General features: G+C 46.6%; 1 protein-coding gene across 2 annotated transcripts in view; it reads left to right on the forward strand.

Annotated features, from left to right (window-relative positions):
* The window catches only part of ACBD6 (acyl-CoA binding domain containing 6), a 395,397-nt gene that overhangs the window by 249,944 nt on the left and 132,428 nt on the right, over positions 1-13,025 (forward strand). For both annotated transcript variants that reach the window (XM_078643536.1, XM_078643527.1), the window contains exon 6: positions 5,987-6,076. In XM_078643536.1, coding sequence (XP_078499662.1) covers positions 5,987-6,076 — 90 coding nt within the window. The remainder of the gene's footprint in view (positions 1-5,986; positions 6,077-13,025) is intronic.

Consider the following 13,025-nt stretch of genomic DNA (forward strand, 5'->3'; position numbering starts at 1 on the left):
GTGGACAAATTCAGCCGTCAGTGCCCTGGCAGATCATGAATGGCATCTTCACCCAGAGGTGACACAAGACCTCTTTCAAGAGTGGGGAGAAACTTGGTTAGATCTGGTCGCCTCCTCAGAGAATACGAAATGTTAGCATTTTTGCGTGCTGAGGTTTGTAAGGCTGCTCTGGCTCGGAGACTCTTTTCACCTCAATTTTGAACTCCAGCCTCTTGTATGCCTTTCATCCAGTACCACTGCTGCCCAGACTTGTCAAGAAGATTAACGGACCGGCCCAAGTCATTCTTGTGGCTCTGGTATGGGCACAGAGAGTCTGGTATCCAGTGCTTTTGAGTATGAGCATCGGTCCTCCAGTGAGGCTGCCTGTTCGGGAGGATCTTCTGTCGCAGCAACAGGGCAGGGCCCTGCACCTAAACCAGAAAACACTTTGCCTTCATTCATGGAGATTTAGCGGCAACAGTTGACAGTTTGTAGGTCGAGCCTGTCAGTGCGCTTGCGCATTGAGCTTACGAGAGATATTGGGGCTTAACCAGAGCTTAACCATCGGGCGATTTGATGCTGTGCCCGTGAAAAGCAAGGCTCAATGCGCAAGCGCATTGACCTAAAAAGCGCGTGCACATCAAAGCCACCAGCCTCCCTCCCACAGGCATCCCCCAGCGTGCGCTGTGCCTCAGGCATTTCTCCTCCCCTAATTTATTCACTGCCCACGGCTTTCATTTTGACGGCCGCCAGGCCGTCTCTCGCCTCACGCTTATCACACCCCATTTCTCTATAGCACGCTAACACTCATTCCACAGCCTCTCTCCCATTGACTCTTCACTTAGTGCACGCTCTTTTCAGCTGACTTGCGCGCCTCGTGCTGATCACACCACCTTTCTCTCCAGCACGCTATCACGCATCCCACAGCCTCTCTCCCATTGGCTCTTCACTTTCTGCACGCTGCACAGTTACCCATGCACACTGAATGGGTGTTGTTGCGCACAAAAGTTAAAATGTACATAAAAGGCATTTAAAAATGCCATGGAGACTAGGGTGTACGTTTTTTAATTACTCCCATTGGCTCTTCACTTTCTGCACGCTGCACAGTTACCCATGCACACTGAATGGGTGTTGTTGCGCACAAAAGTTAAAATGTACATAAAAGGCATTTTAAAATGCCATGGAGACTAGGGTGTACGTTTTTTAATTACACACATTCTTAGGAACAAGAGTATCTGTTTACATACCTTTTTTTGGCTATGCTTATCTAATTTTTTTTTCTGCACACAGCTGTCACCGGAGGGATTGCTACCTTTCGTCTACAAATCAGACAAAACACACAGCCTCCCTCCCATTCAGCATGCCTAGTCATTCCCCCCTTCCTCTCCAGCGTGCGACTGCTCAATGGTATTACTTTAGAGTCAGACTACAGGCTTGCACTTAAAAGGTCATTAATTTTTTGCCGTTATTCAAATAACGTTTGCTTTACATATTTTAAGTTTTGCAACCAGACTTGCACGTTAAATGTAAAAAATTTGTTTTCGTTCATAAAAAAAGTTTGTTTTCCGAAAAGACCAAACACACCATCCCATCTCCCATCCAGCTGACTAATCCCTTCCCCCCTCCACTCCGTCTGTACCGCGCCCCTGCTCTACAATTTCATTAACATAAACACACAGGCCACAGAATTTAAGACTTTGGAAAACGAAACTACAACAGGATACTGGAGTGCTTTAAGCACCGTCGTAAAGATTGTAATCTGTTGTCAAGCAGCATCTGTGAAATGCTAATTTGAACAGCAGGATGCGAAGCTCTTGTTAGCCCTAGAATGAAAAAAAAAAAAACTGCTGAAAGGCGGGCTACAACACAAATTCCCCTATTAGGTAAGTATTATTTACTTTTGACATTTATAAGCTGTTGTGATTATAAAAAAAATCAAAAATAAATTAACTACTTTCAAAACGTCAACATAAGTAAGAAAATTATTACATTTACAAAACAAATAGCTCCAACTTTTCTAATGCGAGACCTATTGCATTTCCAATGCTTGTTGACGTTCCACCCAAAGACTGCAATGTTATCCTGGCAGCCAGCCGCCCTTCCACCAAGACGCAATATGCATGCTGTGATAGTAAGTTTGTTATATGGTGTACTGATAAGCATGTAGACCCTCTATCCGCAGCACCCCTTTCTCGCTTTCTCTAATTTATTCTTTACTTGGCCAAGCAGGGCTGTGATCTTGGCACTTTAAAAGGTTACCTTTCTGCAATTTCATCCTTTCTGCGGTTGCCAGAACTTTCATCCCTTTTCAAATCCCCTATTGTACATAGGTTCTTAAAAGGCCTCCCAACACATGTTCCTACCAGTGCCCTTTATGATGCCTCAGTTGAACCTAAATCTCGTTCTTATGTTTCTTGATGAATGCTGCCTTTGAGCTGCTCCACAACTGCCCACTCAGACTTTTTACCATGAAAACAGCCTTTCTAATGGCGATAAAGTCTGCCCAGAGGGTCATCGATCTACAAGCTCTCTGCTCTTCCTCCATGCCTCACTTTCTTCCACAACAGACTGGTTCTGCATATTTCTTACCGTAAGTGGTTACCCCTTTTTATGTTAGCCAATCCATCCCTCTGCCTACTTTTTACGCTCCACCTCACCCTTCTAAAGAAGAGTAGAGACTCAATTAACTGATCTGCCTTGATCCCACTCATGAGTTCTGGTTGGGCGATCAGCTCTTCGTCAGGTATGTTGGAGCCAAGAAAGGGAAGGCGGTGCAGAAGTGGATCATCTCCCGATGGATATTATAGTGCATCAAAATCTGCTACGCACTGACTAAAAATCAGCCTCCAGAAGGCTTGCACGCTCATTCTACCAGAGCCCAAGCTGCGACCACTGCCTTAGCTTGCGGCGTTCCTGTCATAGGTATCTGTCAGGCAGCAACATGGGCTTCTTTACACACGTTTACAAAGCACTACTGCCTAGACAATCCGGTCCAACGAGATGGTCATTTTGCCCGTTCGGTCCTACAGGACTTCTTAATGTAATCCTTATTGCAGTCACGCCTCTAAGTAGGTATTGCTTGGATATCTATTCTAAGGTAAGGAATTTGCTGCAAGAAGTCTCTATCATATGAGCAAATTACTTACCTTCATTAATCCTTATCTGGTAGAGATACTATCTAGCAGCAGATTGTTTACCGACTGACCCATCCTCCCCGCTTTGCAACTGAATTATAGAGTTAAGGATTGATTCCCTATAAGGGCCATATATTTCCACACCAGTGGTCAGTGTTCCACATGGCTCCGCCCTTCTGGTGTGGAAAAACATGAAAGAACCTCACATCAGCGTGCTGCGATGGCGCCTATATATGCACGGCACATGTCACTTCTGGCACGGACGTCATGTGCAGCTGAATTGTGCCACCTCCCTGTGCGCAGGGGTACTGCTCACCAAGCGTTTCCGGATCCAGTGTGACACCTGGGGAATATTCTAAGGTAAGGAATCTGCGGCTAGATAGTCTCTACCATATAAAGCCTTACTGAAGGTAAGTAATTTGTTTGTCTGTCTTGAGTCTTGATCTTGCTGAACCAAGCTGTAAAAGTTCACTTTCCACGTCTTCCATTTCTCTTACAGGCTTAAACATTGTTTGCTTCATAAACTTCCTGGTAACTTTTCTCTAGGATGCTGTTTACATCTTATATACTCTGGTTGTTATAGTATAACTTCCCTGGATTCGCTGTGACAGACACTGCAGCTTGTTTCATAGCCCTATCTATAAAAGCTATCACAACAGCCCTCTTCAAAGCCGGATTTGCGCTCAAGTGGCAGAGATGAGAACCATGCTGGTGCCAGAGTTTCAGCTTATGGGTAGTTCTTATTCGCCGTGTACTTTAGTTTCATGCCCCACCTTTCTTTTCTCTATCCACTGTTAGAAAGAAGAATGTTTTTGTTTACCTTCTAGAACCATGGCCGCTCCTGTTATTAGCTTCAGACAAGCCCACTTTAGACTGATTTTAAATTATGCATTCATTCCCAAGGGCATTTCTCGGTGGCTGGCCGAGATCAAACATGCATCACTTTCCTGGGGATCTCAATCTAATTAGACGTTAACTGTTCTATGGTAGACTTGCTCCTGGGTGCATCGAAAAAACAAGATAGTATTGCTGCTCATCCTCAGTCTGCCGACTTGGAGGTAAGCAGTGTGGAGCCCCTGGCCCATTTCCGGGAGCTTCAGTATTCTTAGATTTGGTTATTCTTTGTGTTTGTGTGCATAATTACCTTTTCAAGTGACAGTGTCCAACAGTAAGACAAAGAATCAACTGTTACTAGGAGCCCGTCATTGTAGACAACCTGAATGAAGTATAGCTGTCTACCCATGGCTGAATACAGCAAGGCATCATGGGAAAGAGAAGCAAGGCATGTCTGAAGGGGGAAGTGTGTATATAGAAGGGGTGGGGAAGAGGGAGGTCCTAAGACTCTTATGGTTCTGGCATTCAAAGGGTGACTGGAAGAGATGGAGGTGATTATGGCTGGACAAGGAGAGGCTTTATTCAATGGAAGGCCGCCTGCCACTATGCCTCAGCCCCTCAAATTGACCCTACATCTACTCTTTTCGGTGTAGTGCCGGAACCAGGGTAACAGTTTGCCTCTGGTGTTGTGTGTGGGATCTGGTGGTGACCCTTTCCCAGCTTGACTTTGAGGCCAAAGGTGGACATAGAAAATAATATGTTTATTGTGACAATATCAATAATCTGAAGGTACATTTAGTAATTTGCGCCATCTACTAGTACTGCTAAGTCCACCAAACAACCACTAGCAGGATGGTATGTAAAAGTGAGAAAGGTTGTGGTTCTTTGTCACAAGGCTGAACTTGGTGAAAACATGCATGAAAGTGGGCACTTTCCATTGTTTTAACTGGCAGGCTGAATAATCCTGGTGGTCATTGTATGTTGCTGCATTGTCTTTCCGTTTGCTCCCCCTCTCATTGGCTAATCCCTTTTAGGACAGGCCTGGCAGCGCATGCGCTTCTCTGCGAGGCATGCTGTACTCTGGTATGAACTTGGAGCTCCGACCACTCTCCGCCCATCTTTTCAATTGGTTCCTATTACTGTCCTTTCTAAATGGTTGCTTCTGATTCATTCGTAGGCTTTTTAGTTCCTTTTTAGTAATGACTTTTCTGCGTTTGTAACCTCCCATAAGGACAGGACCTTTTACTTTTGTGATTACACGGTACGTTTATTTAGCCTGTGAGATCTATTTTCTTTAATTATTTTGTCCTACTCCAGACACGACATGCTTTCCTGCAACGGCCATGTGCCTTTCTTTAATTATTTTTCCAGCGCCGTCCGCTGTCTATACAGCCGACGCTCCTTTCTTTCTTTCTCCAGCGTGGTCCGCTTTGAATCGAGCAGCCGTGCTTCTTTGTTTAATAAATGCTATATTCTTTTTTTTTTTTAAAGCGCCCCATACAGCGATTTCACTTTAATATCAGCCAAGCAACTTTCTTTACATGAGCCGCGTCTAAAGAAATGAGCGTGGCTGACATTAAAGTGAAAGCGCTGCAAGGGTCTCTTTTACGAAACAAAATATTTGTTTGTCAACTTGGCAAACAAATGCTTTTTTTTGTAGAAAGCACCCCATGCTGTGCTTTAACTTTAATGTTGGCCTCGCCAATTTCAATAGACGTGGCTTGTCCAAGGAAAGGGGTGTGGCTGACATTAAAGTGAAAGCGCTGCATGAGCGCTTTGAAAAACAAGCATTTGCAATGTAATAGGTCTCGCGTTTACAAGAGTTTCGTAAATGCGAGACCTAATGCATTGCAAATGCTTGTTTTTATTCTTTTTATTTTTGGTTTTATTTATGCAAGCTCTTAACAAGAATGAAATTTAAATATGAACCCTAAAATCCGCCATTTTGCCAATATTTCTACAGCACCCCATTCCATCCATCCCTGACACATTGTCACTTGGACTGAGTTTTAGTCTTTTTTTCTCTCCTTGATCTCCAGGGTCGGACGCTGCTACATTGGGCTTGTGATCGGGGTCATCATGAACTGGTCTCTGTGCTGCTACAACACAAAGCTGACATCAACAGCCAGGTAAGAACTCTTACTGTGACAAGATTGAGGCAAAGGGAAGACTCCTCAGCTAGCTGAGCCTAGCCATTAAAATAGCGCTTGAAACATAAGTCCTCTTACTTTTACTTTTCCTGTAAAGAGAGGTGCCCAATGGAGTTGGCTGTTGTCATCAGTGCTGCGATTTTTCACCAATTAATATGATTATTGTGCTATTAATGAAACTTCTGGAGCCAACCCCTCAAGACGTTTAGGGGTTTGGTCTGCAATGTCTTCAGAATTCTGGAAGTTGACAGGGATTTATCCTCAAAAGTCCATATGTTTGAAAATTAATTATTTTAAAGACAAGGGGTGTTTTATACAGGGGGTGCACCAGCATAGTCTCCTATACTCCCACACCCCTAATTAACTACAAATATTATTTTAGGAATAATTGTCCGCTCACTCTCTATGCCTCATTTCCCTTTCGTGTCTCCTTTCTCATACCCATGCATTAATACACACACGTGGTTCTAAAAAGCTGTGGGAGGCTAAAGCCTACCTTTTTTATTCTTCCCTTACCAGAACCATTGCCCATATCTTAATTATTTTTTTGAAGCATTTTTATTAGTAACTGTACAGAATAATGTATCCAATACATCATCATGTACATTTTTCTATTATGCAAGAAGAACGCATAGAAATAACACAACAACAGTGTAACAACAATAAAGAAACAGACCCAGAATGACTAGTGACATACCCTTGCTAACCAATCGAAGGACCCAATCAGTGCATCCGGACCCAACAGTGTCCGCAGATAAAGTCGGCGAAATACCCGATAGAAGAGAACCCTGACACAGAGTTAGTTCTTAGGAGAGGAGATGTGTATCCCACAGGAAAGGTTCAGCATATCAAAATACAGTACACCTGCTTAGGTGTCCGGGCGTAGATGTCTAGAAACTACAGTCCCTTAATTATTTGAAGTGGGCACCACCCCGTCCCCCATTTACCTCATCTTTTGCCACTCCCATTACCAATAATTTCTTCAAGTTTTCAAATAATTGTATTTTATTGTTTAGCTGGAGGCAGTGGGTAAAAGCATTAAAGTGCAGAGTGCAAATATTGATGCCCCCTAAGGGGATTTGGGGGCGGGGGTATGGTTAAAATTACATCAGGCTGGGTCTATTGGGGATGAAAGTGATGGGGGGTCATCAAGGGGACCACTTTCCCTCTTAGTGTGTTGTATTTAACCAGGCAGACCCTTTCCTCACCATTTCCTAATTCTATGTCTTGCCGTGAGGTAGTCAGTTTTTGACAGATGATGACAGAGTGAGGATCTGAAGTACGAGGTCGGAGTAGGTCCTTAAGCTTCTTGGCCTATTTGCCGCCCTCAAAAGGGTTCTTGCGTCAGTGTGGAAGAAGCCCAGTGACTAAGCCTCCTGGCAAGAGCAAATTTCCTTCTTTAGATAAATAGGTTTCTGGAGAGATCTCCTGGGGCGTCGAGCATGGGACAACCACACAGAAGGTGTAAGCATGATTCTTTCTTATAATTACAATAACGGAGTCTGCAGGCCCCCTCCTTGCCCAGTTGGGCCCATGGGTTAAAGTCATCCACTGGTAGGCCTTATAAGTGCATAAATAAAATGTCTCTACTGACCTGTCTGTTTATGCCTTCTGAGAGGTATGCAAAAAGAACAATTGATGGACAGAATGCAGACCAATGTCGTACATTCACCTCAGTACAGAAATCTGGGCGTAAATCCATCGATTATTATTTTTATTTTTTTATTTATTTATTTGCTCACCATGCCATTCCAGTTTGGACCCAGCCATATGCAAATAAGTCTTGACCCTGCGCCCAATGGGAACAGTTCAGCCCGAACTGCCAGGCCAGCACCTCCCTGGACTGGAAACAAGCATCCTAGGACCGGTTTCGGGTTTTCAGCCCTTATCAACCAGGATAGCTTGACTCCAGTGGCATGGAGAGCACGGGACCCACGTTTGGACATACCCGTCCCACTCGGGGTGACAAATGCAAAAAGAACAATTGATGGACAGAATGCAGAACAATCTCATACATTCACCCCAGTATAGAGATCTGGGCCTAAATCCATTGTTTTTTTGCTCACAATGCCATTCCAGTTTGGACCTAGCCTTATGCAAATCCGTCTTGACCCTGCGCCCAATGGGAACAGTCCAGCCCGAACTGCCAGGCCAGGACCTCCCTGGACTGGAAACAAGCATCCTAGGACCGGTTTCCGGTTTCGTGCTTTGGCCTCATCAGCCAGGATAGGTTAACTCCAGTGGCATGGAGAGCAAGGGACCCACGTGTGGGCATACATGTCCCAAGAATGATTGATTAAACCCAGATCCTCGTGACTGGGGGTGAATGTTTGCATTGTCCAGCATTCCGTCCATCAAATGTTTCTTTTGCATATTTCGCCCTCCACTGGATTCAAGCTAGCCAGGGCGATGCCCTGAAACTGGTCCCAGGGTGCTTGTTTCCGGTCCAGTGAAGACCTGGCTTGGCAGTTCGGGCTGGACTGTTCCCATAAGGAACAGGGTCAAGACTGATTTGCATATGGCTGGGTCCAAACTGGGGTGGTGTGGTGAGAAAAAGAATGATGGATTAAACCCAGATCCTTGTGACTGGGGGTGAATGTTTGCATTGTCCAGCATTACATCCATCAACTGTTTCTTCTGAGCGGTCTGGCTGTGGCTTCCCAGTTAAGATGGAATTGCTCAATGGAGATAAGATATTTGAAGACTTTAAGGAGCGGGTGTCCAGCAAGTGTGAGGTTGATTTCAGCTGCCTGTTGATAATCCTTTTCCAGGCTGTGTCAGGGATAGCGTCTGAGTTTAACTCTGGACCTTTGATTTGTAGAGCGGCTATTGCTTTTTGAACTTGTCGGTGCCAAGGGTTCCCAGGACTCTCAAATGTCTGTTTTAGTCATGCTTCTAGTGTGTTTGCAGGTTCTTTTAGGGCCCTTATATACAATTTCAAGGTGTCTGCCTCACAGGTGAGGGATTTTCTTGGCAGGCCTAGTTCAAAGCGTAATCTGGTCCTCCGTATATATCTGGGCATTCGAAATTCTCTCTTGTAGGTCGTGCATTTAGTGTGTTCCAGCCTAGGGGCGCATGCCTTGCGAAAATCCTGTTGCCCATAGTGTAGTGCCAGCAGGAGAGAGGCCTTCATGACCTTCAGTATGGGTACAGCAGAGGCGCTGTTAAAGATCTTATGGAGACAGGTCAGGCTGTAGATGATGGCTCCGGCTTTCTTTTTCAGGGTGGCTAGGTGGGCCATTGGTCTGGAGATCTAGTTGAACCTTACCCCCAGATGGTTGTATTTCTTGGTTGTTTTCATGGTCGCAGCCCCCATGCTCCATGTTTGAAGTTCCTTCTTTTTGTAGGGACCAAACATCAGGACTTTGGTCTTCTCTTGGTTGATAGTAAGAAAGTTGGCTTCTCTGTATTCCTGTAGTTTGCTCAGGGCTTGGATTCTGGCTGTGAATTGGTCCATTATGACGATGTCGTCAGCGTATTGTAAGATGTGTAGCTTTGACCGGCCAAGCTGTGGCGGTATCAGGCAACTGCTCTCCAAATATGTGCCAGATCAGCTGTATATAGGTTGAAAAGAAGAGGGGCGAGGACACACCCCTGCTTCAGGCTGTCATCAGTTGTGATTTTAGAGGTTACAGTGTTGCGGCCTATTCTCACACGAACCCAGGTGTTTGAGTGCCGAGAGATGATGGGCCGAGCAATTGCCGGGGCAACCCCCACATTTTTAGTTTCCTCCAAAGTGTGTTACGGTCCACCTTGTTGAATGCGGCGCTGTAGTCAATGAAATGGCTGAAGAGTGGAGACTGGCTCTTTTGGGCTGCTCGAAGACTCAAAATGGCAAGTGCAATGATGTTATAAATTGTTAAGGCAGCGGCAAGAAACCCATTTTAAAAGAAAGGCAAGAAGAGATTTACCGCGACCCATTCCTCTAGCTGTTTGAGAAGAGAGCGCTCATATGCTTTGGCCTCTAGGTCCAGCAGGGCTATGAGTCGGTAGTTGGATGGAATTGTCTGATCTCCTTTTTTGAAGATCGATCGTAGGATGTAGCCCCTACATGAATCTGGGGTCTGCGCTGTAAATTAGGCTTGGTTGAATAGAGGGTGGGGTTAACACCTTTGCCCAGTCCTCCAATGCCGGCTGGAAGGCCAATGGGGGCTGGACCTCCGTCGTTTTTCATGGCTTTTATGTGGTTTCCAGACCTGGGCCCACATAGCCAGAACTTGATTGTCCGCCTTGGCACTGTGGTTCTGTGGCGTCGTCTCCACAGAACCTTTCCTCCCTTTTAATGTAGCTCCTATTCATGTCCTGCTCGGGGCATCGACCAAGCCCTGCACAGGGGGCTCCTGTGCACGAAACAATTGCCCGCTGCCATCACCCCACTCCGAGGGACCCAGCTTTCCTCACCCACCACCCCTTCCCGGAGATTCTGGTTGTCCAGGCCTCCATCTCCAAAATTAACTTTGGCATGTTCCCTACTGCACCACCAGATATGGAATCCAAGAGGCTGAATAGCTTTGGTAAGAGAATCTTCTCTTCCACCAGCCTAGTACTGAAGTCTGTGAACACTGCCTGCTTCTTGGGATACGCCCACACAGTTTTGGATTAAGTTTTACAAGTGCAGCCTAAGTTGTCCGTGGAGGCCCGAGCCATTCTGTCACAGGCTATTGCAAAGAGCATAGACTCAGCAAAGTTCTCGCTGCAGACTGGATACAACCGACTCGCTAGGCAGAGCGACTGCATCGTCAGTGACACTCAGACGCCACACCCGGCTGAGATCACTGGCTTTTCGTGGTATGTCCAGGCATCTTTGAAGGACTTGCCCTTCAATGATGCCAGACTCTTTGAAGACAAGACAGATTCAGAGCTGGGGCACTTTAAGGACTGCAAGGCCACCCCCATGTCCTTGGGCCTCTCCATTGCTCCAAGTCAACTCCATTCTGCCATTTGCCTCTTCTGAGGCTATGGTAGGGGCTACCATACACGTCCATTTCTGCCTAGCCACCAAGGCCAACAGACTCCCAAGTCCTTTCATGGCTGCAGGCCCACTTCATTAACCCCCTGGCAGCCTCAACCTTCAAACCACTTTCGTTTGCCCTCATATCATCACAGACACCCAGTTGATGTCAGGATCTGTCATCACCTGCCCCACTGGCAGTCCATAACACTGGACAAGTGAATACTACTAATTGTTCAGCAGAGTTACTCCATCCCTTTGCTTGAAACCCCGCCACCCATGCCTCCATCCCTATACCGGCTGACAGAGGACCACCTCTCCCTGCTCCATGAGGTAGTTCAGACTCTTTTGGCCAAAAGTGCCTTCGAGGATGCCAGCATCAGAAGGAGGTCATGGTTGCCATTCCCCCTACTTTCTGGTGACCAAGAAGGATGGAGGCCTCCGTCATATTTTAGAACTGTGCCCTCTCAATTTCTTCCGGAAGAAAGAGAAATTCAGGATTCTCACATTAGCTCTGGTTTTGTCTGTTCCAGACTCTGGGGACTGGATGGTAGTGTTGGACTTGCAGGACGCCTATTACCACATTCCCGGTCCGCCTACCCACAGGCGCTACCATCAGTTCATGGTGGACCATGAGCATTATCAGTTAGCTGTGCACCCTTTTGGCCATATGAGCGCCTCTCAGGTGTTCAGGGGGGTGGTTGCAGCACACCTGCGGAGGTCCGCGGTACCAGTCTTCCCCTACCTCGACGATTGGCTGTTGAAGGCGGGCTCACCGTAGGCAGTCATTTCCTCCATCCAGAATACAGGGGAAATGCTGCATTCGCTGAGGTTAACTATCAACATACCAAAGTCGCACCTGACTCCCTCTCAGACATTCTCTTTCATCTGAGCTGTTCTGGATCCCAGGTGCGGCCCGTGCAGGTAAGAGCGGTCGGGGGGGAGTGGTGATGGGGGGGGGGGGGGGGTATTATTTATTTAATTTTCGTTGTCCGTCGAAATCCCCCCCCCCCCATTCCCACCGCTCTTACTTGCATGGGATGCATCTGCCAGATACAGTGCACTTTTGCGCCTGTGCTCTGGAACAACGAGCTTAGGATATTCAGGCTATGATTCCAATGTTTCAGCCTCTATCCTGGAATTTGGTGAGTCTGACTCTGAGGTTGCTGGGCCTCCTGGCCTCATGTATCCTGCTGGTAACACGTGCCCGATGACATATGTGTCCCTGCAGTGGGACCTGAAGACCCAGTGGGCACATCATCAGGGGAATCTCTACAACCTGGTCCAGATATCTGAGGGAACTGCAAAAGACCTACAGTGGTGATGAACCTCGATTGAATCAGCATACGACCCCTCTCCTTTACCCACCCAGAGCTTACTGTGGTGACAAATGCTTTACTGGGGTGGCCATATGGGAGAGGTGTAGATCAGAGAACCCTAGTCTCCGGTGGAGTTTCAGATAGCAAATCTGTTGGAGCCGAGAGCAAACAGTCTGGCATTGAAAGCCTTTTTTACCTTCCATCAAGGCAAGGCTCTGCCTCTCTCGACATGATAGGGACGTCCGAACATTTCCCTGGTGGTTCAACATCGGGCGGGCTCTTTCAACACCAGAGTGGACAAACTCAGCCGTCTGTGCCTAGCTGATCACAAATGCCATCTCGTTCCAGAGGTGGTTCAAGTTCTCTTCAGAGATAGGGGAGAACCATGATAGATATATTAACCACTGCCAAGAACATGCAATGTCAGCACTTCTGCACGTCTGAGTTTCCAAGGCAAGGCTCACTTGGAGATGCTTTTCGTCTTGAGTGAAGAACAGACCTCCTGTATGCCTCTCGCGATACCACTCCTGTCCAGAGTTCTCAAGAAAATCAGCAACATTAGGGCCCAAGTCATTCTTGTGACCCCAAATTCGGCACGAAGAGTATGGGAACTCAAACTCTTGAGCATGAGCTTCGATCCTCTGATTAGGCTGCCCCT

This window comes from Lissotriton helveticus, chromosome 1_1 (genome assembly GCF_964261635.1).
Source record: "Lissotriton helveticus chromosome 1_1, aLisHel1.1, whole genome shotgun sequence".
NCBI classification, from domain to species: domain Eukaryota; kingdom Metazoa; phylum Chordata; class Amphibia; order Caudata; family Salamandridae; genus Lissotriton; species Lissotriton helveticus.